At 42.5% G+C, this 25,286-nt stretch overlaps 1 protein-coding gene across 3 annotated transcripts; it reads left to right on the forward strand.

Annotated features, from left to right (window-relative positions):
• The first annotated feature begins 1,205 nt into the window (after nucleotides 1–1,205).
• On the forward strand, nucleotides 1,206–23,109 carry rnf144ab (ring finger protein 144ab). 3 transcript variants are annotated; one of them, XM_045720732.2, is made up of 7 exons: nucleotides 1,206–1,454; nucleotides 17,575–17,635; nucleotides 18,806–18,998; nucleotides 19,925–20,028; nucleotides 20,452–20,541; nucleotides 21,353–21,956; nucleotides 22,333–23,109. In XM_045720732.2, coding segments are annotated over exons 1-5 (405 nt in total). In that variant the 5' UTR covers nucleotides 1,206–1,409; the 3' UTR covers nucleotides 20,454–20,541; nucleotides 21,353–21,956; nucleotides 22,333–23,109. The 3 variants fall into 3 exon arrangements, with proteins under 3 accessions (XP_045576688.1, XP_014060311.1, XP_014060312.1); XM_014204836.3 differs by having other exon boundaries at nucleotides 21,353–23,109; XM_014204837.3 differs by having other exon boundaries at nucleotides 19,925–19,974; nucleotides 21,353–23,109.
• Nucleotides 23,110–25,286: the final 2,177 nt, after the last annotated feature.

A 25,286-nucleotide genomic window follows, 5' to 3' on the forward strand; every position in this document is an offset into this window, starting at 1 on the left:
AGTGCTGCTGGGTATTTAAACCACCATATATAGATTCTACAGACCCTACTGAGTAATCCCAACCCCACTTTTACTCCAGCATGTATAATAGTTTTTTCTCTAAAGCCCAATGTTCTGAACATTGTATTTTTCAACCCAAAAAATAGAAGCATATTTGTAATTTTTTTACATAAAGTCCGTCTTGCATTTGCTTGTAAGCACAATAAAAATGGACATTGATTTAAAATGTAATATCTTTTGAGTTAGTTATCGCTCTCGTTGGTTGGCCCTCGCGTCATACTCATAGCCTTCCCTGTGGCTCAGTTGGTAGAGCATGGTGTGTGCAATGCCAGGGTTGTGGGTTTGAATCCCATGGGGGGCCAGTACAAATAAAATAGAAATGTATGTATTCACTACTGTAAGTTGCTCTGGATAAGAGTGTCTGCTAAATAACTAAAATGTAAAAAAAAAAATATGTAAATACTTGTTGCCAAACCCACTGTCTACAAGTCTCTGCTAGGTAAAGCCCCGCCTCAGCTCACTGGTCACCAAAGCAGCACGTGCTCCAGCAGGTATATCTCACTGGTCACCCCCAAAGCCAATTCCGCCTTTCCTTCCAGTTCTCTGCTGCCAATGACTGGAACGAACTGCAAAAATCACTGAAGCTGGAGACTCATATCTCCCTCACTATCTTTAAGCACCAGCTGTCAGAGCAGCTCACAGATCACTGCACCTGTAAACATCCCATCTATCTACCTCATCCCCATACTGTATTTATTTATCGTGCTCCTTTGCACCCCAGTATCTCTACTTGCACATTCATCTTCTGCACATCTACCATTCCAGTGTTTAATTGCTATATTCTAATTACTTCGTCACCATGGCCTATTTATTGCCTTAACTCCCTTATCTTACCTCATTTGCACTCACTGTATATAGACTTTTTAATTTATTTTGTTCTACTGTATTATTGACTGTATGTTTTGTTTATTCCATGTGTAACTCTGTGTTGTTGTGTGTGTCGAATTGCTATGCTTTATCTTGGCCAGGTCGCAGTTGCAAATGAGAACTTGTTCTCAACTAGCCTACCTGGTTAAATAAAGCTGAAATAAAACTAAATAAAAAATCCACATAGCAGTTTTGAAATGCGGCCTTTTATTTTGAAGGATTCGTCATTACTATACTAAATTGACGTCATCTTTGGTGCTGCTTGCAGAATACTAGTTCTTAGCTCTCTAAACGCATGCAAATGGCGTCTTTCCAGACTCACACAGAACAACTGATTTTGATAAGCGCATCAACCATTGGAGCTTTCTATTATTATTTTGAATACGAGATAGTATTTCAATGTTGATGTAAATAATAATTGAGCCAACCTGCAACGATTTAAGGACGTTTGAAAGGGATAGTCTGGATGGAAAACAAGGCTCATGTTATTCCTCAAGAAAATTGACAAACGAAAGTCTGAATCCAAGGTAAACCTGGAAACATAACATGTTGTTACATTGTAAATATTACAGAATATGTTTTCATGTTTGAGACAGTCTCTGGTCTCAACGGGTTTGCATTAACGGAATGTAGCCTAAGATTGTTACCATGGTTACTTTACAGATATTTGTCTGAAAGAAGTTACTAAAAAAAGATATGCAATATTCTCTACAAGACACAATGTTCAATACTTCCTTTACCGGTTGTACATGCTGTAGGAGATGGGATGTCCACAGGAAAGTATTGTTTACCCAACTTTTTGCGGCGCCGGTAGGGTCTGTCGGTGTATTTTCAATCTGTTGACACATCCGTGATGCCCAATATGTAAACGATAGCCTAATGTAACCAAATGTAGTTGACCGAAGCATGTTTCCTCGCAATCAGCTGGAAGTGTTTGCCGTTCGTTTAGGCTCTGCCATATTGTGCAAGTGTTTGTCACGTGTGTATTGCATCAGTATTGGAAATACCAACGATAATCAGACCTGAAAGACTGATTGATAATAATACTCTGTGGATATTTTGTCTCATATTCGTACCTGCCAAAGGACCAACAACACGTATAACCGGCAAAGTATCATTTTATTAAGCATTCTGGCTTGTAGAGGTTGTGAGAGAACTTAAATGATCCAAACGCTCATTTATGCCCAAAGTAGAATTCTATGCAATTCAAAGTTGGGTCTTTAGGCTAGGGATGGTATGAATTGGCCGGCCTATGTAGGATAATGTCAACCAAATAATTATTCTGGCATACAGTAGTGGCCATTGCTTGTATAACCTCTGCAGGTGGTGATTCATGTTTTAAATATGTACAGGCTCAATGTTTTGGCCCAATGGTGTATATCAGGGATCATGAACTAGATTCAGCCGCTGGCCAATTTTTTTTCTTGAATGGATGGTCAGTGAGCCGGAACATAATAAAAAATCATTTGTAGACTGGAAATTGACCACAAGAGGACCCAACAGATAAAGCATAATCATTTCAAACCTTGCTTACATTTTGTACTGTATATTACATTTACATTTACATTTAAGTCATTTAGCAGACGCTCTTATCCAGAGCGACTTACAAAATGGTGCATTCACCTTATGATATCCAGTGGAACAACCACTTTACAATAGTGCATCTACATCTTTTAAAGGGGGGGGGGGGGGGGGGGGTTAGAAGGATTACTTTATCCTATCCTAGGTATTCCTTAAAGAGGTGGGGTTTCAGGTGTCTCCGGAAGGTGGTGATTGACTCCGCTGTCCTGGCGTCGTGAGGGAGCTTGTTCCACCATTGGGGTGCCAGAGCAGCGAACAGTTTTGACTGGGCTGAGCGGGAACTGTGCTTCCTCAGAGGTAGGGGGGTCAGCAGGCCAGTGGTGGATGAACGCAGTGCCCTTGTTTGGGTGTAGGGCCTGATCAGAGCCTGAAGGTATGGAGGTGCCGTTCCCTTCACAGCTCCGTAGGCAATCACCATGGTCTTGTAGCGGATGCGAGCTTCAACTGGAAGCCAGTGGAGAGAGCGGAGGAGCGGGGTGACGTGAGAGAACTTGGGAAGGTTGAACACCAGACGGGCTGCGGCGTTCTGGATGAGTTGTAGGGGTTTAATGGCACAGGCAGGGAGCCCAGCCAACAGCGAGTTGCAGTAATCCAGACGGGAGATGACAAGTGCCTGGATTAGGACCTGCGCCGCTTCCTGTGTGAGGCAGGGTCGTACTCTGCGAATGTTGTAGAGCATGAACCTACAGGATCGGGTCACCGCCTTGATGTTAGTGGAGAACGACAGGGTGTTGTCCAGGATCACGCCAAGGTTCTTAGCACTCTGGGAGGAGGACACAAGGGAGTTGTCAACCGTGATGGCGAGATCATGGAACGGGCAGTCCTTCCCCGGGAGGAAGAGCAGCTCCGTCTTGCCGAGGTTCAGCTTGAGCTGGTGATCCGTCATCCACACTGATATGTCTGACAGACATGCAGAGATGCGATTCGCCGCCTGGTTATCAGAAGGGGGAAAGGAGAAGATTAATTGTGTGTCGTCTGCATAGCAATGATAGGAGAGACCATGTGAGGATATGACAGAGCCAAGTGACTTGGTGTATAGCGAGAATAGGAGAGGGCCTAGAACAGAGCCCTGGGGGACACCAGTGGTGAGAGCGCATGGTGCGGAGACAGATTCTCGCCACGCCACCTGGTAGGAGCGACCTGTCAGGTAGGACGCAATCCAAGCGTGGGCCGCGCCGGAGATGCCCAACTCGGAGAGGGTGGAGAGGAGGATCTGATGGTTCACAGTATCAAAGGCAGCAGATAGGTCTAGAAGGATGAGAGCAGAGGAGAGAGAGTTAGCTTTAGCAGTGCAGAGAGCCTCCGTGACACAGAGAAGAGCAGTCTCAGTTGAATGCCCAGTCTTGAAACCTGACTGATTAGGATCAAGAAGGTCATTCTGAGAGAGATAGCAGGAGAGCTGGCCAAGGACGGCACGTTCAAGAGTTTTGGAGAGAAAAGAAAGAAGGGATACTGGTCTGCAGTTGTTGACATCGGAGTGATCGAGTGTAGATTTTTTCAGAAGGGGTGCAACTCTCGCTCTCTTGAAGACGGAAGGGACGTAGCCAGCGGTCAAGGATGAGTTGATGAGCGAGGTGAGGAAGGGGAGAAGGTCTCCAGAAATGGTCTGGAGAAGAGAGGAGGGGATAGGGTCAAGTGGGCAGGTTGTTGGGCGGCCGGCCGTCACAAGACGCGAGATTTCATCTGGAGAGAGAGGGGAGAAAGAGGTCAAAGCACAGGGTAGGGCAGTGTGAGCAGGACCAGCGGTGTCGTTTGACTTAGCAAACGAGGATCGGATATCGTCAACCTTCTTTTCAAAATGGTTGACGAAGTCATCCGCAGAGAGGGAGGAGGGGGGGGGGAGGGGGAGGAGGATTCAGGAGGGAGGAGAAGGTAGCAAAGAGCTTCCTAGGGTTAGAGGCAGATGCTTGGAATTTAGAGTGGTAGAAAGTGGCTTTAGCAGCAGAGACAGAAGAGGAGAATGTAGAGAGGAGTGAGTGAAAGGATGCCAGGTCCGCAGGGAGGCGAGTTTTCCTCCATTTCCGCTCGGCTGCCCGGAGCCTTGTTCTGTGAGCTCGTAGTGAGTCGTCGAGCCACGGAGCAGGAGGGGAGGACCGAGCCGGCCTGGAGGATAGGGGACAGAGAAAATCAAAGGATGCAGAAAGGGAGGAGAGGAGGGTTGAGGAGGCAGAATCAGGAGATAGGTTGGAGAAGGTTTGAGCAGAGGGAAGAGATGATAGGATGGAAGAGGAGAGAGTAGCGGGAGAGAGAGAGCGAAGGTTGGGACGGCGCAATACCATCCGAGTAGGGGCAGAGTGAGAAGTGTTGGATGAGAGCAAGAGGGAAAAGGATACAAGGTAGTGGTCGGAGATTTGGAGGGGAGTTGCAATGAGATTAGTGGAAGAACAGCATCTAGTAAAGATGACGTCAAGCGTATTGCCTGCCTTGTGAGTAGGGGGGGGAATGTGAGAGGGTGAGGTCAAAAGAGGAGAGGAGTGGAAAGAAGGAGGCAGAGAGGAATGAGTCAAAGGTAGACGTGGGGAGGTTAAAGTCACCCAGAACTGTGAGAGGTGAGCCATCCTCAGGAAAGGAACTTATCAAGGCGTCAAGCTCATTGATGAACTCTCCAAGGGAACCTGGAGGGCGATAAATGATAAGGATGTTAAGCTTGAAAGGGCTGGTAACTGTGACAGCATGGAATTCAAATGAGGAGATAGACAGATGGGTCAGGGGAGAAAGAGAGAATGTCCACTTGGGAGAGATGAGGATTCCAGTGCCACCACCCCGCTGGCTCGATGCTCTAGGGGTATGCGAGAACACGTGGGCAGACGAAGAGAGAGCAGTAGGAGTAGCAGTGTTATCTGTGGTAATCCATGTTTCCGTCAGCGCCAGGAAGTCTAGGGACTGGAGGGTAGCATAGGCTGAGATGAACTCAGCCTTGTTGGCTGCAGACCGGCAGTTCCAGAGGCTGCCGGAGACCTGGAACTCCACGTGGGTCGTGCGCGCTGGGACCACCAGGTTAGAGTGGCAGCGGCCACGCGGTGTGAAGCGTTTGTATGGCCTGTGCAGAGAGGAGAGAACAGGGATAGACAGACACATAGTTGACAAGCTACAGAAGTGTTGTTTCTTGTATTATTGTCTCCTGTGTCTTTAGAGAACTGTTTCACTTTGATATCCTTTTTCTTCTGTCCTGATTTTCTCTTTCTTTTCTTCTGTTAACTAGATATTCTTTGTTGTTCTTCGTTAGCTAGCTAGCTTCTTCCAAAAGAGTCCCTAGCAACTGCTTAGCAACTGGTAAACAATTCAGCTTGCTAAGATAACTACAATTTTATGAAAAATAGTTATTTTTCAAAAGCCTATCTTCTTTGTTTGTTGCTTGTTTTTTCTCCTATTCAGTCTTGCAGTTTTCTTTTGCTTTTTTCCGATGTACTTCACTCTAAAAACCATGTAAATTTCAATATTTGTAGGAGCTCATTTTTCAGCTGCTGCTGCTCAAGTATATGGTCATGTATATCTCTCTATTATGTGTGGGAATACCTTGAAACAGATTTCCCAAATTAAAATCACTTGGAGCTGATTTGCTGGTGTTTTTAGTCCTTTTTTTTGCTCAGCAAACTTGGAAGCACAAATAAAATCACCAGGTGGGGAACCCAGATGTATGCATCATTGTTCTTCTGGCTTCATTTTGAGAGCCAGTGTGAAAGAAACTCAAACATTGAGAATGGGGTGGTGTTCTCCCTCCTTACAACACCAGCTGATCAGAATCTCCAAACCAACCCCATCATGGACAACTGTGTCAGCAACAGTAAATTGAACGCTTGCAGTTTTAGTTAAAATAGTGCAATGTATTGGGAATAGAGTGCCATTTGGGATGCACAACGTGACTCGACATTCCATGGTTACGTCATGTCTCACCAGCCAGTGAGGTATCACTCCCTTACCTCGTAGCCTACTTGATAGGCTTTCCTCCACAATGCCATCCAATGCTCAGACATGCCTATTTGCTTTAGCTGGAGAGAAACCTGCAGACACAGAAAAGCCTCTTGGACCACCAGCCTAGTCTGACTGAAGGTACAGACAGCTAAGTCTTTTATATGGGATTGTTACCATTTCCTTAGAAGCAAATTGGAAGGGAAAAATGGGGACCTCTGGTCAAAAGTAGTGCACCATAGCCAATATGGGTGCCATTTGGGACTCCGTCTCTTATTCCTCTGTGAGTCCCCTCTCTCTGAATTGCAGCTGTATACACTACCGGTCAAAAGTATTAGAACACCTACTCATTCAAGGGTTTTTCTTTATTTTTACAATTTTCTACATTGTAGAATAATAGTGAAGACATCAACTTTGAAATAACACATGGAATCATGTAGCAACCAGAGAAGTGTTAAACAAATCAAAATATATTTGGGATTCTTCAAATAGCCACCCTTTGCCTTAATTACAGCTTTGCACACTCTTGGCATTCTCTCAACCAGCTCCACCTGGAGTCTTTTCCAACAGTCTTGAAGGAGTTCCCACATATGCTGAGCACTTGTTGGCTGATTTTCCTTTGCTCTGCGGTCCGACTTATCCCAAACCATCTCAATTTTAGTTGAGGTCGGGTGATTGTAGAGGCCAGGTCATCTGATGCAGCACTCCATCACTCTCCTTCTTGGTAAAATAACCCTTACATAGCCTGGAGGTGTGTTGGGTCATTGTCTTGTTGAAAAACAAATGATAGTCCCACTAAGCCCAAACCAGATTGAATGGTGCATCGCTGCAGAATTCTGTGGTAGTCATGCTGGTTAAGTCTGCCTTGAATTCTAAAAAAAATAATTGACAGTGTCACCAGAAAAGCACCATCACACTTCCTCCATGCTTTACGGTTGGAAATACACATGCGGAGATCATCCGTTTACCCACACCGCGTCTCACAAAGACACGGCGGTTGGAACCAAAAATGTCCAATTGGAATCCAGACCAAGGACATATTACCACCGGTCTAATGTCCAATGCTTGTGTTTCTTGGCCCAAGCAAGTCTCTTCTTCATATTGGTGGCCTTTAGTTGTGGTTTCTTTGCAGCAATTTGACCATGAAGGCCTGATTCACGCAGTCTCCTCTGAACAGTTGATGTTGAGATGTGTCTGTTACTTGGACGCTGTGAAGCATTTATTTGAGCTGCAATAATCTGAGGCTGGTAACTCTAATGAACTTATCATCTGCAGCAGAGGTAACTCTGGGTCTTCCATTCCTGTGGCGGTCCTCATGAGAGCCAGTTTCATCATAGCACTTGATAGTTTTTGCGACTGCACTTGACGAAACGTTCAAAGTTCTTGAAATTTTCCGTATTGACTGATCATGTCTTAAAGTAATGATGGACTGTCGTTTCTCTTTGCTTATCTGAGCTGCATTAAGACAGAAATTCCACAAATTAACTTTTAACAAGGCACACCTGTTTATTGAAATACCTTCCAGCTGACTACCTCATGAAGCTGGTTGAGAGAATGCCAAGAGTGTGCAAAGCTGTCATCAAGGCGAAGGGTGTCTACTTTGAAGAATCTCAAATATAAAATATATTGTGATTTGTTTCACACTTCTTTTGTTACTACATGATTCCATATTTGTTATTTCATAGATTTGATGTCTTCACTATTATTCTGCACTGTAGAAAACAGTAAAAATAAAGAGAAACACTTGTATGAGTCCCGTGTGGCTCAGTTGGTAGAGCATGGTGTTTGCAACGCCAGGGTTGTGGGTTCGTTTCCCACAGGGGACCAGTACGGGGGAAAAATGTATGAAATGTATGCATTCACTACTGTAAGTCGCTCTGGATAAGAGCGTCTGCTAAATGACTAAAATGACTAAAATGTAATGTAAATGAGTAGGTGTTCTAAAACTTTTGACAGGTAGTGTATCTCCAACAACCATCAACCAACCATGCAGGGGAGTGGAGTACCTTTAGTGAAGGAGGGCGGTGCAGCTGGATTAGTATAAATGGAGCTGAAGAATGTTTATTTAATGAGTAGTGAGACAGGCCAGGGTTCCAGTGCTGAATCCTGAACACTCTAGGAGCAAAAATGTCTGACGCAAAGTGGTAGGCCACACAAGCTCACAGAATGAGACTGCTGAAGCGCATAAAAAATGTCTGCCCTCGGTTGCGACACTCACTACGAGTTCCAAACTCTCACTGGAAGCAACGTCAGCACAATAACTTTTCGTTGGGAGCTTCATGAAATGGGTTTCCATGGCCGAGCAGCTGCACACAAGCCTAAGATCACCATGAGCAATACCAAGTGTCGGCTGGAGTGGTGTAAACCTTGTCGCCATTGGACTCTGGAGCAGTGGAAACGCATTCTCTGGAATGATGACTCATGCTTCACCATCTGGCAGTCCGACGGACGAATCAGGGTTTGGTGGATGCCAGGAGAACACTACCTTACCTGCCCCTATGCGTAGTCCTAACTGTAAAGTTTTGTGGAGGAGGAATATTTGTCTGGGGCTGTTTTTCATGGTTCAGGCTAGGCCCCTTAGTTCCATTGAAGGGAAATCTTAACGCTACTGCATACAATGACATTCTAGGCCCTTTCCTGTTTCAGCATGACAATGTTCTGCTTGGTCTCTGGTATTTTCTTAAGTACGTTACTGTTAGTGAACCTTGTGCTCTGGTAGACTGGAAGTCATTTCAGTTATGTCATACCTGCAGGTGGAATATGGTGGTCTACATCCCAAATGGAACCCTTTTCCCTATACTTTTCTGATCAAAAGTAGTGCCCTATCTAGGGAATAGGGTGCCTTTTCATGCAACCATGGTGTCATACTGTACTAGTAAACATGGTAAATGTTAGAAAAGTCAGTCTTTTAAGCAGCTTAAATATGTTTGTGTCACTGACCATGATTCCTGAAATGGCAGCGAAAAGTGAGAAATCCACCGATGAGCTGTTGAATTCATGATTAATGTCAAGTTCAGCTTTCGCTCATTTGCGCCTTGCAAACTTTTCAGACAGAAGGCTTCATTCATTTTATATGCACTGACAGCAAAGGCTTAGCTCACTGTTGAATCTTCATTCAGAGATGAAATATATTAAACTAGTCTCTTTCATCATTTCTATATTGAAAATGTAAAGATAGTGAACACATTGCATCCCTTTATGGTCCTATAGTTTAATAACCTTTGTTTGACCAAAAAGCGATTGTGTCTACAGTACATCATTCAGTGGGCACAAAAGTGATGTAAAGAGTGTTTTAGTAAACATACAAATATTAATTACATTCCTGATGTAATTTTATACTATTCTGTAAAGATATTTAATTGTGTTATGCCGTTGATTTCACTAAGTGCGTAGTTTAATTAACCAGGATTCTCTTGGGACTTTCTGGTTGTCAGCAAATGTTGAGATCCTATCAGTGCTCATCCTTCCATGTGGGGGGGGGGGGGGATGGGGGGCCTCCACTATCTTTGGATGCATCTATTCCCAACATGGTGCTCATAGTGCACTACTTTTGACCAGGGCCTATAGTGAATATATAAGGGTGCCATTTGGGTCGCATCCTAGCATACAGACAGGAAGACCTTAATTCACCGATAAGGGAAAGGGGGATACCTAGTCAGTTATACAACTCAATGCCTTCAACTGAAATGTGTCTTCTGCATTAAACCCAACCCCTCTGAATCAGAGAGGTGCGGGGGGCTACCGTAATTGACAGATTTTTACCTTGTCAGCTCGGGGATTCGATCCAGAAACGTTTCAGTTAATGGCCCAATACTCTAACCACTAGGCTACCTGCCGCCCCGTTTGCTTCGCCACAACAAACAGATTCCCAGCAGTGTTTTAGTGATTCACAAAGGGAGAGATCTCACTTGACTGTATTTGGGTTGATCTCTGAAAAGGCAAAAGAGTAATTGCAGTCAATTTGCCCGCAGACTCGAGAGAAGAGATGAACACCTTTTTATAATTAAAATGGTCTCTCTGTAATTGCCTCTGGTATTTGTATCTACGTAGGTTATTTTGTGCACTGATGTCTGTACTCCGCAATAAGTCAATGTAGTCTTGCTCTAGGCTAGTAAGGCTCCACCTGGGAAATAGTCCAGACGTCCTAGAGACATAGAGAAGCGCCCTGGGGTATTGTTTAGATTTGATAAGATTAGATTTTTTTATTGTCCTCTGGGGAGGAAATACATTTCCACATGCTCGTACATAGACCACCAACAAACCCATACACCCAGTCATAATATTTACAATACCAAACCAAACTTCTCTACGCCCAAGACGGCAGATTAAACAGACCGAAGATTAAGACCGCACGTAAACAGTAGAATATAGTCCATTAGCTGTTGAGTGTGTTTAAAGCTGTGGGGGTGAAGCTCCTGAACCGGGCCTTCTGGCAGCGAAAGGCTGAGAGGGGAGTCTTTCAAAACAGTGGTGGAGTGTGGTATGTCTCATGGTATGGTGGGGTATGGCAAATGGGAAAACTTTGGGCACCTCTTATCTCCTGAATGTTTTGGCATTCAGGTCCCAAAAGGGGTGCGGTCAAATAGTGATTGAAATCAAATGGAATGACCCTAACAATACATTTTGTTCTTGCTTAGTCTTTGCAGATATTGATATCAATATAATTCAGAGAGGAGCTACATACACTGTGTGTAGTGGTAATTCAGCTAGCCCTGACGTTTCAGCTGCTGCCTTTCTCAAGGGATATTGGTAGGAATGGTCAGAAAGCCCTGGCTAGCCTGGCAGCTTGTTAATTCTGACTGGTAAGTGGAGGCTCCTCATAGGAGGAAGGGGAGAACCATCGTCCTCAGTGAATTTAATAAAAATAGTGAAACATTAAAGTTATCCGGCCTTTTTATATATTTTCAAGTCACCAAATAATTGATTAAAATGCACTGTTTTGTAATGAAGGTCTACAGTAGCCTCAACAGCACTCTGTAGGGTAGCACCATGGTGTAGCCAGAGGACAGCTAGCTTCTTATTTTTAAACTTAAGTAATTGTAGTGTGTGATATTTTTTACCAATTGAGAACTTTGGTCTAATTTCCTGAGATCTGGATCTTCTCTGGAAAAACATTTATTTTTGTATTTTTGGGGTTTACCGCCAGGGCCCAGGTCTGGCAGTACTACTCTAGCAGGTCCAGGCTCTGCTGTTGGCCATGTGCTGGGGGTGACTGCAGGCACAGGTCATCTGCCAAGAGAATGCATTTAACCTCTGAACTGTGGAGACTTACACCAGGGACTGGGGATTTTTCTAGAATAATGGCCAATTGTATTATTATTTTTTTGTACCTTTTTATTTAACTAGGCAAGTCAGTTAAGAACAAATTCTTATTTTCAATGACTGCCTAGGAACAGTGGGTTAACTGCCTTGTTCAGGTTGCAGAACGACAGTATTGAAGAGCGTGGGGCTGAGATTGCAACGCTGGCAATGGCCCAACCTTGTTTTAAAAAATGTTTATTTAACCTTTATTTAACTAAACAAGTCAATTAAGAACAAATTCGTATTTAAACTTCAACATTGGCCTAATTCTGCCCTTACACAACTCTGCATGCAGGGTTTCAATGAGGTGTTTGTCCCATGGGGTGCAATCTTGTTTTTCTCATGTGGACCCCACAACTTGCTGCCATAATGTTATGGTTAAATAATAATATTATTTTCTTGACAATTTTGAGGCTGGATATATTACCAGTATACATTGATTTAATGATGTGATATGTTTTGGGCTCCCGAGTGGTGCAGTGGTCTAAGACACTGCATCTCAGTGCAAGAGGCATCGCTGCAGTACCTGGTTTGAATCCAGGCTGCTTCACATCCAGCCGTGATTGGGAGTCCCATAGGACGGTGCACAATTGGCCCAGCGTTGTCCGGGGTAGGCCTTCATTGTAAATAAGAATTTGTTCTTAACTGACTTGCCTAGTTAAATAAAGGTTAAATTAAAAAAATGTTTTACCCCCTACACCTCTTTGAATACCTTTTGTAAAACAGTCCTATATGCCAAATAATCAAATGCTTTTGGGAAGTCAATAAAGCAAGCATACAATTATGTCTTATTTTGGTGGACATGTTTATCTATCAGGATTTAAATATGATCGGTCGTGCGATGTTTTGGTATGAATCCAATTTGGCTTTTACTGAAGACATTGTGCTTATTAAGGAAGTTTAGAACTCTTACATTCTATAATATTACAAATACTTTCCCCAGGTTACTGTATACACAAATGCCTCTAATTGTAACATGCTGACTAAACCGGGCGCACACATGTTGCTTTCCACCCACACCAGATGCGATCAGGACACGCAGGTTGAAATATCAAAACTAACTCTGAACCAAACCGAGTTAGTTTCTAGTAATCTCTCCTCCGTCAGGCTTCTTCTTCTTTGAACTTTACATGGCGGTTGGCAACCAACTTTAAGGTGTCTTACCACCACCAACTGGACTGGAGTGTGGACCTCAGTTCATCTTTCAATCACCTACGTGGGTATATGCTCCTAAAAACCAATCAATAAACCAAGTTTTATTTTAGCGCCTTGTTACGCAGACGAGCAGTATGGATGCAATGATTGAATATATATGTGTACATTTATTTTGCGACGCGGGTGGTGTGGCCAGCGTGTTAGGGTCAAATGTTTCTCCGTTCTTAAAGATTTGGGTTATGAGTCCTTGGTTCCAGATGTTAGGGAAATAACCTACACTCAGGATCAAATTAAATAGGTATAGCCAATAGAAATGTTGCACAAGTGAATTTGAGCATCTCATTTAGGATGCCATCAGCTTTGCATGCTTTTTTAAATTGGAGGGCCTGAAGTTTCTTATAGAGCACTTGCTCAGATTTTGATTGTCCTTTATAGCTTTTTCCAATCAATTCAATCTCTCATGAATTTGCCGTTGTCCTGCGTTTGCATCAATTTAAACAGTGTGGTAGAGTTTTAAAATGAGTTGTACATATGTCACCATTTTGTATTGCTAACTAAGATGTTTGGTGCAGTGTTTGTAAATGGAAAAAAATTGCATGAAAATAAGTCGTCTCTCGTTGAATGACAACAAAGACTACTGAAGAATCCCTGCTGTTGACCAATCACAGACGATGGCGCATAGACTTCGAGCTAACGACTTCGGGCTTGTCTCAAGAAAAATGTTTGTGTGGAACAAAAACAAACATGTCTTAATATATATGCAGAAACTCTTCTGAACTGTTTCGGCTGGGACGCATGCGGACGCCTTTACGCCATGTCTCCTGCAGAATGACTACATCAACATCTTTCAGATTATTTATTTTTATTATTTTTTCATTTAGGTTGATGAGTTCAGGCCCTGAATCTTCCACTTGTTAAATGATAGCGATTTCATGTTACAAAAATACAGTAACTACTAAATTGTTGAGTGAGATAAACAATGTATAACAGCAAACATTTGTTCTCTTTTATTTATTTTTATTAATTGAACAAGTTAACTTTGTGTGCAGATGTACTGGAAGAGCTGTTTAATCTCACTTAATCCTACGGAGTTCTCCTGTCCTCTGTGATTTGTTGAGTGGTGAGCAACGTGCACATTCTGGAGTAGGGCACACCCTCTTGTGATGTCAGCATTGACTTTCTGGATGGAACGGGGATGAGTCTTTCCTTCTCTGATTTTATTTAGACTGGAAATAAAAAAAGGGGGGGGGGGGGTCTGCTGGTGCTATTAGCCTGCCTCAGTAGCCATGTTGCTATAGTTACCACCAGAAAACAGTTGGAACTAGCTAGTAAGCTAACAGACGTGCTCTTTTAATACGCACTCTGTCATATTTTTCTCTTGGGTTTATCTTCAATTGTACAATTTTATAACTTCTTTTTTTGTTGTTGCTCATTTCATTGTGTCCATCTCACTCTTAACAACCAAAATGTATAACAAGTCAAGAGCTGTTCTTCTGCGTGACTGACACGCCTGACACCCAAACTGATATTTAATTTCAGAATTTATAATAAAATTAGGTTAAATTTAGGGTCAGGGTTAAGAGTTTGGTTAGGGTCAAGGTGTAAGGGTCAGTTTATGGGTTTTGCTAGTTGGTTTCTCTCTCTCTCACTCCTTCTCCCTACCTCTCTCTCTAGCGGGGTGGCAGGTAGCCTAGCGGTTAAGGGTGTTGGGCCAGTAACTGAAAAGTTGCTGGTTGGAATCCTTGAGGCAACTAGGTGAAAAAACTGTCTGTGCCCTTGAGCATGGACCTTAACCTGAATTGTCCCTGTAAGTCTGTTTTCTAAATGACTAAAATGTAATGTAAAATGCATCTCCCTATGTGTCAAAGTTGTTACTAGTGTTCTTTCCCTCCTGCCAGTATCCAAGCCAGGCTGGATCTGAGAGATAATCTTTTTCTGTGTAATTGTCTCAGTGCTGCTTCCTTTGTTGATCTCTGCTGGTCAAGCAAAGTGGATTACTCGCCTTCTCTATTCCTCTCCTCCTCTTTTGAAGGCTATGTGCTGCTTCCTGTTGTAATCCAATTATAGACACAAATTGAGGAGACCTACAGTACATTTCACTTTTCTGACAGGCCAGATAGATCTAGATTCAGGAGCTAGTGGTGTTCTTTTATCTCTCTGGACTTCTGCTAAGGGAATCAAAGAAGTCTCGCGCTCTCTCACAAATGACGCAAGATTTTGTTCTGGGTTAACCAAGATTAAGTTAACACTGCTTACTCAGATGGTGTTAAATGTTAGTTGGCTTTGGAAATACTTTGCTGGCAGTATTGTAGCCCAGGTGTGGATGGATTGCAATTTGCAATCAGTTTCCATTGCTCACGGTTTCCCCTTGTTACAATAGTGATACACCTGAAGTAAAATTGTATAAAATAGCAACAGGCACTTTATGCCAAGGAAGTATCTTAGTCATAACACTGAATTTGTCTAGGAATATAAAGGCAGGCCTGATGCATGTTTAAAAAGGTGATATAAAAAGTCTAATTATCCCAAGTAACACTTTGTCCTCAAACAAGCCAGTGTTTAGCCCGTGTTTCCCTCCAGCCATGAGAATATGTTGTATTTACACCGTTATGTGTTCCCATTCGTTCTGTTGGTGAATCTGTTTCCTTTGCAAAGTGAATAATGACTTTACTGGAAGACATGAGTCCCATAATAATGTATTCCAATATGCCTAAGCAGGGCAGCCTTCATCTGTACACACACACACACACACACACACACACACAGCATTCATTCATTTGATTATGGAGACATTGATAAATTGATTTAAAAATGAGAGCTGAACATAATGTGTGTTGGCATCTCAGTGCTGTATAGTATCCTGTTCTATTACTGCAGGTGACAGCCTGGTAGTCTGCAGTCATAATGGGCCTGCTGCCTCCAAATGTAAGATTCCCTCCATCCCACCCGTTCATCGCTTATCTGTGTATTAATGTGATAACACATCAGGGTGATATCTTCATTTCACAATCCAGACCTCAAATAGGAAGCACATCAACTCAGCAACCACAGAGGTTTTCAATTTCAACACTGAGTCAAACAGATCGAGAGCGAAATATGTGCTTCTTGTAGCGCCACCGTGTGGTCAAGCTGAATGTGCGTGCATATGTTGAGTCTTGACAGGGTTTGGAAGATGTGAACCATATTTGTGTACAATACAAATATCCGTGTCTGATTTATAGACACAGGCCTATGTTTTGTTCTGAAAGAGGAAGAACAGTTCAACTAAGCTCAACAAGCATTAACTTTATTTTTTTTTAATAATCAATGGGTGAAAGTCTACACACCCTTGAACAGTTTTCCCATTTGAGAGACTCCTTTACTGTCCAGCCACACCAGCGTAGGCTCAGGGTGCCAGCCTTCAGATTTACATTTTGAGTATTTGGTGCACGGTGGCGGAAGGTGGAGACAGTCTATCGGAGAGGCTGAGGTTGGAGAAACAAAAAATAAGATGTCTTGTAGAGCACATCACTTGACAAGGGGTTCAAGTGAGGAATGGGTTCAGCTGGAAACAAACACTGCTCATTCAACCTATAGAATGTTGTTTTACATTAATCTTACTACCAGTGGAAAGTTAAACATGTATTGTAAACCAGAATGGATGGACTGTAATTGTTGTCCAACAATTAATGTTATTATGAGTGATAACTGTTGTCACCCACATGTTTCTGGCTGTGAACAGTGAGTATTTGGCGCATGTTGGTGGAAGGTGGAGACAGTCTGGGAGGTTAAGGGTCTGCAGGCAGGAAGATAAACAAGAAGATGTATTGTTGAGCACATCGCTTTACATGGGGTTCAAGTGAGGAATGGGATCTGCTGAAAACGAGTCATTCAACCTACAGAATATTTAACATTATACTTATTTAAAAAAAAAATGTATATAGATTTGCTTTTCAATTAAAGTAGTCTTTACACCCTTGAAGTTTTCACATTTGGGATCGACTCGGAATCAAATGTGAGTCAATGCCGAGTCCCCCGAGTCTCAAATGGAGTAGGCCCAAACCCACCGCGTTGACTCTCTAGCCTGCCTCAGTGGCCAGATTGACTCCCTCTGAATTCTGTGTTTTTAAAATGGATTATTCCATTCTCTGATTTTATTTAGGCTACTAGCCTGCCTCAGTAGCCATGTTGTTATGGTTACTACCAGTAAAAAAAAGTTGGAACTAGCTAGTAAGCTAACTGACAAATTTCAATTCGGCTAGTTTTATACTGATAGAATGTACAACTTTTATACTGTCATAAGAAGGTTCCGGTCCATTCCAGTATTCTAATTCCTAATTCCCTGTTTATACATCAGTAGGCCTAATCCTAGATGCCTACGTTCCAGCGTTGTGTATTTCACTATTTTTGTTTTATAGTACACTACATTTGACCAGAGCCCAAACGGCACCCTTTTCCGTACGTAGTGCACTACTTTTGACCAGGGCCCATAGGTCCATGTATCACTCGGGTCTGGTCAAAAGTCTCTGGTCAAAAGTAGTGCACTAAATAGGGAATAGGGGCCATTTGGGAAACCGCCACCGAGATCCCCATGTACTGTAGCTATTTGACTCTATTCCCATACAGCCTGTAAGGAGTGCAGATGCTTGAAGCCATAAAGCAGGGTGATGAGAGACTTAATCCATATCTGTGTTTGTCTCTATGTATTTCTCTCTCTTGCAGATGAAATGCATGGTGGTAGCAGAGAGCATGCAGAGGTACAGGAGGCTGCATTTTGAGAGAGGTGAGTGGACAGGCAACATCTTAGGTTTCTTCCTAGGTTCCTGCCTTTCTAGGGAGTTTTTCCTAGCCACCATGCTTCTGCATTGTTTGCTCTTTGGGGTTTTAGGCTGGCTTTCTGTATAAACACTTTGTGACATCTGCTGATTGGTCATTTGATTGGTTGATTGACAAGCTGTGGGAGTGGTGAAAGAGATGAGAGGAGTCACTGGTTATTCATCAATGTGACTCCCTCCTTCCTTCACTGTAGACCTATCTTAACCTCTGAAACATTATAGAAGACTCTCAGAGAGAAGAGACAGAGTGGACACTGGACAGGTCACAGCTGTGATTGCTGACCCAGTGACCCTTAACCCTTACCATACAAAGGCTGTAGAATTAGAGAGAATGGAGACACTTGACTGTTTATTCAGCTTTCTCTTTCCACTTTTTAGGCCTGCCTTAACCCCTCTTTAAAGGTATAAGGCTCTCAGAGAGAAGAAGAGTGGTAGGCTGGCAGCTTTTGCTCTCCATCTTAACTAATCAAATTCAGTTTGACTGGATTTGTGTTGGATTTAATTGGCAACATCCTCAGAAAAACAATCCCAAGACATCTGGCTCATGAATAATGGTGGATGAGCACTTTCTCATTTCAATGGAGCCACACACACACACACACACACACACACACAGCAGTTGTTATGTATCCTGTACTGGATGAGTGAGGCTTTTATTTTGACTCCTGTCCACAGAAGAGTTCCCAGATGATTAGCATAATTGTGATAAAAGAGATCAAACCAGGACAAATAATCATACTTTCTCTCAGAATAGCTTTTATTAAGATGCCAAAGATTGTCAATTGAAAAAGTATTTAAAAGCTGTGCTAGTAGTCTTGTTCTACTTCTATTGGGTGTTCCGTTCCCCCGTTGAGGTATGAGGTCCCAGCCATAGATATAGAATGACTAGTATGTTCTGTGATGAATGGACCGGCGGCCATATTGAGTGTACCAGTAATTATATTTCTATGATGCCAGGCAGCTCTGTCCCTGTGTGATGGGAGAAAAAGTAAGGAAAATGGACTGAAGGTGGAGGGATTACCTGAACTTATCCAATAAGAAATCCTCATTTTAGTTTTCCATTGCGAAACGTTTTGCTACGTAATGAATACAGTCCTGTCCCTGTGTGTGTTCCACAGAGGTGCTGTTGGACCCATTCCGGACCTGGTGCCCGTCCTCGTCGTGCCAGGCAATGGGCCAGCTGAAGGAGATGGAGTTGCCACAGCTGGTCCAGTGCTCTGTGTGCAGGCTGGAGTTCTGCTCGGCCTGCCGGGACAGCTGGCATAAAGAAAATGCCTGCCAGGACAACACCTTCCGACCCGGGGAGACCAGGTAGGATATTACTGCAACACACCTGTACACTATACATACCTATACACTAACACTGTACACTATCACACCAATACCAGGGGTTGGAACCGGTTCAGGGAACAGAACAGAAAACCGAAAGTCATCTGTTCTGGAATATAACCTTTATTTTCAAATCTTGAGAACCGGTTAATAATATTATTTTTCATTACAAAAATATTCCTAATGTCTAGTATATAATTATGTTATTCTGTGAAGTATAAAGCTAGTAATAACCTAAATGCATTCCAATGCATGTCATGATGTTCAGTGCTTTAAACCAAGCCCCCTCTATGTCCACCCCTCTCTCTTGCTCCCTCCCCACCCGAGAAATTTTGGTCGCTTCTGCGCGAATTGGTGAAGTAAATTAATGAGCTAAATGTAAAAATATTGTTGATTTCACAGGTAACATTTTTTATGAAAAGGAACTATATATAGAGAATATATGAACCGTGTATTTTTTGGGGGGAGGGTTGAACCATTTCAGAACTTTACTTTCTGGTTGGAATACCGGAACGGAATGAACGAAATAGGGGTTCTGCTTGGAACGGAACAATTTTGGTTCCAACCCCTGACCAATACACTATTACACCTTCCTACCTGGGGTGACCAGGTAGGCTTTTACAGGTAGGCTACAACACAACACTGGATAACACAACACTCCTACTGTAGACTACTGATACAACAACACTCAGGAGGACTACACAGGGTAGGTTCAGTAGGAAGAAAACGTTTCGAAACTGAGTGAAGTGGGAAGGTTCTATCTGAATGTGCTCAATAACACAGCCCAATAAAGACTCAATGACGCAGTGATTTTTAGCTGTTCTTATTGCTCTTGTTATTCTTGACAGTGCAGTATGTACTGGTCTATATACGTCCCACCTTGACGTTCATTGTCTCTTGTCTTTCAGTTCCTTCTACAAGAGCGATGGCGACGCGCCCATCAAGCGCTGTCCCAAATGTAAGGTGTACATCGAGAGGGACAAGGGCTGTGCTCAGATGATGTGCAAGAGCTGTAAGCGTACCTTCTGTTGGTACTGCCTGGGGTCTCTTGAAGTGACTTAACCAACCAACACTGAACAGCACACACACACACACACACACACACACACACACACACACACACACACACACACACCCTTCTGCTGGTACTTCCTGAGCCTGCAATAGAAAACACTAATACTAACACTCTAGTGATCTATTGAATTGTTTGGGACCTGCACAAAGTAACCAAGCAACAGTTTAAAAAAGCACTTGCCACATATGATTCAATGTATATATATTTTTTTAAATAATCTGATTTTATACAAACTTACAGTACATGTATATATCTTGGCCAATGTCAATTTTTCCAGTGGACCTGCCCACACATTTAACCATGACTTAACACATTTAATCCAGGATTTAACCCTGATAGTGATTCCTACTCTCTCTCCAGGATGACCTCCTCCTGATCCACTATGACAAAGGGCCATGCAGAAACAAACTGGGCCTCTCCAGAGCTTCAGTTATCTGGCACCGGACACAGGTACTGTATTGTAAAAATGACACATCCCAGGTTCGAGCCCAGTCAGTCACACGGGCTAGCTGTGGCAGCAGTATCTACTATATGTCCTATAGTACAGTTACAGATACTTTGAAAATGAGGACCTGTATGTCATTGAAAAGAAAAAGGAAAAATTATTATCACAAATGAATACTAAGTGACATAAAAGAAATCCAGCCACTCATGTAGGTTTGAGGTTTAAAGTTATGTCTGTCACGGAAGGAGGTCTAGGAGAAAGTCTCAGACAAAATAGGGATGAACATTTAAAAAAATAGTATTGATATGTGTGTGAATATATCTGTCACCACTAGTTCCTCTAGGTCTTACGTAGGTTTAACGCCACTATAAGGATGCCTTAACTGCTTCATCAATATTTTAAAGGGGTTGTTGAAAGCTCTGCTCCCATTAGACTCAACACAATGGACACTAAGTGATGTATGTATATATCTGTGATGTCAAAGAGGAAAAAGCAAAAGGATGATTCAGTGTCATAAACACTATGTGGACGCCAGCCCTGTGTCACTGTACATTTTATGTTTGGGGAACTACTTCCCCCGTGTGGATAGTCAGTGTACTACTGCTCAGGCAAATGAGAGATTGAATACATTTTGTTGGTGCACCATTGTACTGTACATCACTTTGCTCTGATATCTCTGTGATGTTTGGGTTAAAACAAGCACATTATGAATCCCATGTTACAACTAGTGATCTAAAAAGGTCTTAGATAAATTTGCTTGCTAGTTAGGGTTGAAGAGGGTATATAGTAAAAGCACACTTCCACATCTCTCTCCAGGTGGTGGGGACTATTCGCTGGCTTCGTGCTGCTCCTGCTGTTGGCGTCTCCCTTCCTCCTCCGAGCCTCATCCTTCATTCTGTGCTGCAAGTGTAAATGCAGTAAAGGGGATGACGACCCTCTGTCAACCTAACCAACCCCACCCTGGGCACAGACATGCCAGCTTACCTGACAGACAGGGGCTCCAGGCCTGTTGGTGAACTTGGTGGTTGGTTAGACACCCCCGTATGGGTTTTTTGTCCCTCCCACCTGCCCAGTGGACTCTTAGGGATTGGTCGCTGGGGCAGAGCAGTACAAGTGGATGAGGAATACAGCCAGCATGTTTGGTTGAGAGGGCACTAAGTCTGTGGTTCTGTTGTGATGTTCCATGTGTTAAGAATGGCTGGGCCTGCAGAGGAGTGAACGGAACACAGCACCAGTCAATGTTGGCTGTTACTTCAGAGGGCTTGGAAGATATTCTCAATATGGGATCATGTATGTGTGTCGGGTTCAAGGTTAAGGTTGTTTTTTTTTTGTCTTGTACAGCTATCTTGGTGCTTGTTTTGGGGGACTGCAAATAGAAGTTTGGTATATTTGGCGGGAACAACCTTGGCTATCAGCCACGGTATGTGGAAGTGTCTCCTCCAGGTTTATAAGGATTTGTTTGGGGGTTATTTATTTACCAACCCCTTCTGCCTTCCCTCACTCTTCAGTTTTCTATACAGACCTGGTTTTCATATACTTTAAAAATTGATTCAAATACTTTGAGCATTTGCTTGAGTCTGCCTGGTTTTCAGTTTTGGGAACTTTCTATTGGTTTATTAAGCCAGGTAAGCTCAAACAGGCACAGATAAAGTATTTTTAACAGATTTGAAGTACTTCTATTTCTATAAGAACATAAACAATGATTGTAGATGTTCAGTTTGTATCATTTAAGCTTAACCTCTGAGGACTCACAACATCCCGAGACTATATTATGAGCGTTTTGTTTTGTATTATAGACTCGCTGGGAAGTAATTGTACACCCGATGTCACAGGAAGACCAAAAAGATCATCAAGGACATTACCCACCTGAGCCACTGCCCGCTATCATCCAGAAGGCGAGGTCAAAGCTGGAACCGAGAGACTGAAAAACAGCTTCTATCTCAAGGCCATCAGACTGTTAAACAGCCATCACTAGCACATTAGAGGCTGCTGTCTATAGGCATAGACTAGGAATCACAGGCCACTTTAAGGAATGGAACACTAGTCACTTTAATAATGTTTACATATCTGGCATTACTCATCTCATATGTATATACTGTTTTCTATACTATTCTATAGTCCCTTAGTCACTTAATGTTTACATATCTGGCATTACTCATCTCATATGTATATGCTGTATTATATACTATTCTACAGTATCTTAGTCACCTAATAATGTTTACATATCTTGCATTACTGATTACTCATCTCATACGTATATACTGTATTCTATAATATTCTACATTATCTCATTCACTTAATGTTTACATATCTAGCATTACTCATCTCATGTGTATATACTGTATTCTATACTATTGTACTGTATCTTAGTCCGTTCCGCTCTGAAATCGCTCGTCCATATGTATATAGTCTTAATTCATTCCTACTTAGATTTGTGTGTATTGGGTATATGTTGTGTAATTTGTTAGATATTACTGCACTGTCAGAGCTAGAAGCACAAGCATTTCGCTACACCCGCATATCTGCTAATCACGTGTATGTGACCAATAAAATATGATTTGATTTGATAAAAATATGTGAATTTTGTTCAGCGTAACCTACAGGTTGAACGTCTACTGTATGGTTGAGGATGTTGTATGTTCTACTCTAAGTCAACCTTGCCAACACTTAGTCTTCTTCTGGAGAACGAGTCAATTCTATTTGTAAACCTTTAGCATTGAATCATTTGCTTAAATCCAGGGGGGGATGGTGCAACATTGATCTCTCAGTATTTCTATCAAACACAGTAGAATAAACAGCATACAGGCAGCTGAGATGTAGCAAGCAGGGTTGGGGCCAATTTCATTTCAATCAATTTAGGAAGTAAACATTCCCAATTTCAACTTTGCTCAATGCATCTCTATAGAAAAATTTGAAATTGGAATTTCAGTTTACTTCCTGGATTGACTGAATTGAAAACAAATTGACCCCAACCCTGGTAGCAAGCTTTAATGTCCACCAAATAACCCCTTCTGTAGCAGTTCAACTTCTGTCCATTATTCTAGCAGTGAAACCCTTTACCCCTTAATGAGTTCAACTTATCTTCTTATATTAGACAATGTACTTGAGTTGATGTAGCCAAGGTGCTATAAAATGCCTTTACAATCTACTTTGATAGGAGTGTGATTGATTCACACTCCCTTTGTTTTTACCAAAATGCTCTTATTTGATATTGTACATTCCAAATATATTCTGTTATATAACCTACAATTTGTCACATGTACTAGCATTGTTCTGTTACCCCTTGACACCAATTATGTTTAGAAAGACTTAATTGCTTATCAGAACAGTAGCTTTTCTTTAACTAATTCAGTGGCTTGTAGGCTATGCGTGGAAGCCAGGAGATGCTAAACGTGTTTATGTTAATTGACAGGCCAATTACCGTGAGACCGGCAGTTATTTGCTTGACAATCACCGGCTGACTGCCACAGCACTAGTTGTACCGAAACAAAAGTTCTGTGCACTTCTCTGCACGCCCTTCTTTCTGAAATGAACAATCTGGGCTCTTCTATTGATTTATCACTAGTCTCCATTTAGTACATGAGAAATTAACAATATTCAACATATTCTGGAGGCCATCTTCGGTCTCAGGAAGGAGAACTATTTAATCAGCGTACAACAAGATGCCCAGGAATATATCCGCAACTTCAACACCAAGTTTAGCATGTTTGATTTGTAGGGCTAGAGTAAATAATGTGGGTGAGTAAGTCTTTCTGCATAACACCATAAGGGGTTGGAAACTCTAGCTCTAGATTTCCTCTGTGGAGATGGGAGAACATCCCAGAAGGACAACCATTTCTGCAGTACTCCACCAATCAGGCCTTTATGATAAAGTGGCCAGACGGAATCCACTCCTCAGTAAAAGGCACATGACAGCCCACTTGGAGTTTGCCAAAAGGCACCTAAAAACTCTGAGACCATGAGAAACAAGATTCTCTGGTCTGATGAAACCAAGATTGAACTATTTGGCCTGAATGTGAAGCATCACGTCTGGAGGAACCTGGCACCATCCCTACGGTGAAGCATGTTGGTGGCAGCGGCATGCTGTGGGGATGTTTTTCAGCAGCAGAGACTGGGAGACTAGTTGGGATGTAGGCAAAGATGAACAAAGCACTCAGGACCTCAGACTGGGGAAAAGTTTCACCTTCCAACAGGACAACGACCCTAAGCACACAGCCAAGACAATGCAGGAGTGGCTTCGGGACAAGTCTCTGAATGTCCTTGAGTGGCTCAGCCAGAGCCCGCTCTTGAACCCGATCATAAATCTCTGGAAAGACCTGAAAATAGCTGTGCAGCAAACACTCGCCATCCAACCTAACAGAGCTTGAGAGGATCTGCAGAGAAGAATGGCAGAAACTCACCAAATACAGGTGTGGCAAGCTTGTAGCGTCATACCCGAGAAGACTTGAGGCTGTAATCGCTGCAAAAGGTGCTTCAACAAAGTACTGAGTAAAAGGTCTGAATAGTTATGTTTATGTGATATTTCAGTTTTTTTCTTTCTATAAATTAGATTTTTTTTCTAAAAATCAGTTTTTGCTTTGTCATTATGGGGTATTGTGCATAGATTGATGAGGGGAAAAAATGATTTAATTGATTTTAGAATAAGGCTGTAACCTAAGAAAATGTGGAAAAAGTAAAGGGGTCTAAATACTTTCCGAAAGCACTGATATACACACTCTGTGTAAGGACCGATGCTGGAGACGAGAAGCAA

This window comes from Salmo salar, chromosome 06 (assembly GCF_965601325.2).
Source record: "Salmo salar chromosome 06, fSalSal1, whole genome shotgun sequence".
Classification (NCBI taxonomy): Eukaryota; Metazoa; Chordata; class Actinopteri; order Salmoniformes; family Salmonidae; genus Salmo; species Salmo salar.

Excerpts from the sequence above, each read along its gene's own strand:
- rnf144ab (XM_014204836.3), top strand. The coding sequence starts at position 1,410 with ATGTTATTCCTCAAGAAAATTGACAAACGAAAGTCTGAATCCAAG. Across the intron at positions 1,455-17,574 it reads AACGAAAGTCTGAATCCAAG|ATGAAATGCATGGTGGTAGC; the intron begins GTAAACCTGGAA and ends TCTCTCTTGCAG. Across the intron at positions 18,999-19,924 it reads TTCCGACCCGGGGAGACCAG|TTCCTTCTACAAGAGCGATG; the intron begins GTAGGATATTAC and ends CTTGTCTTTCAG.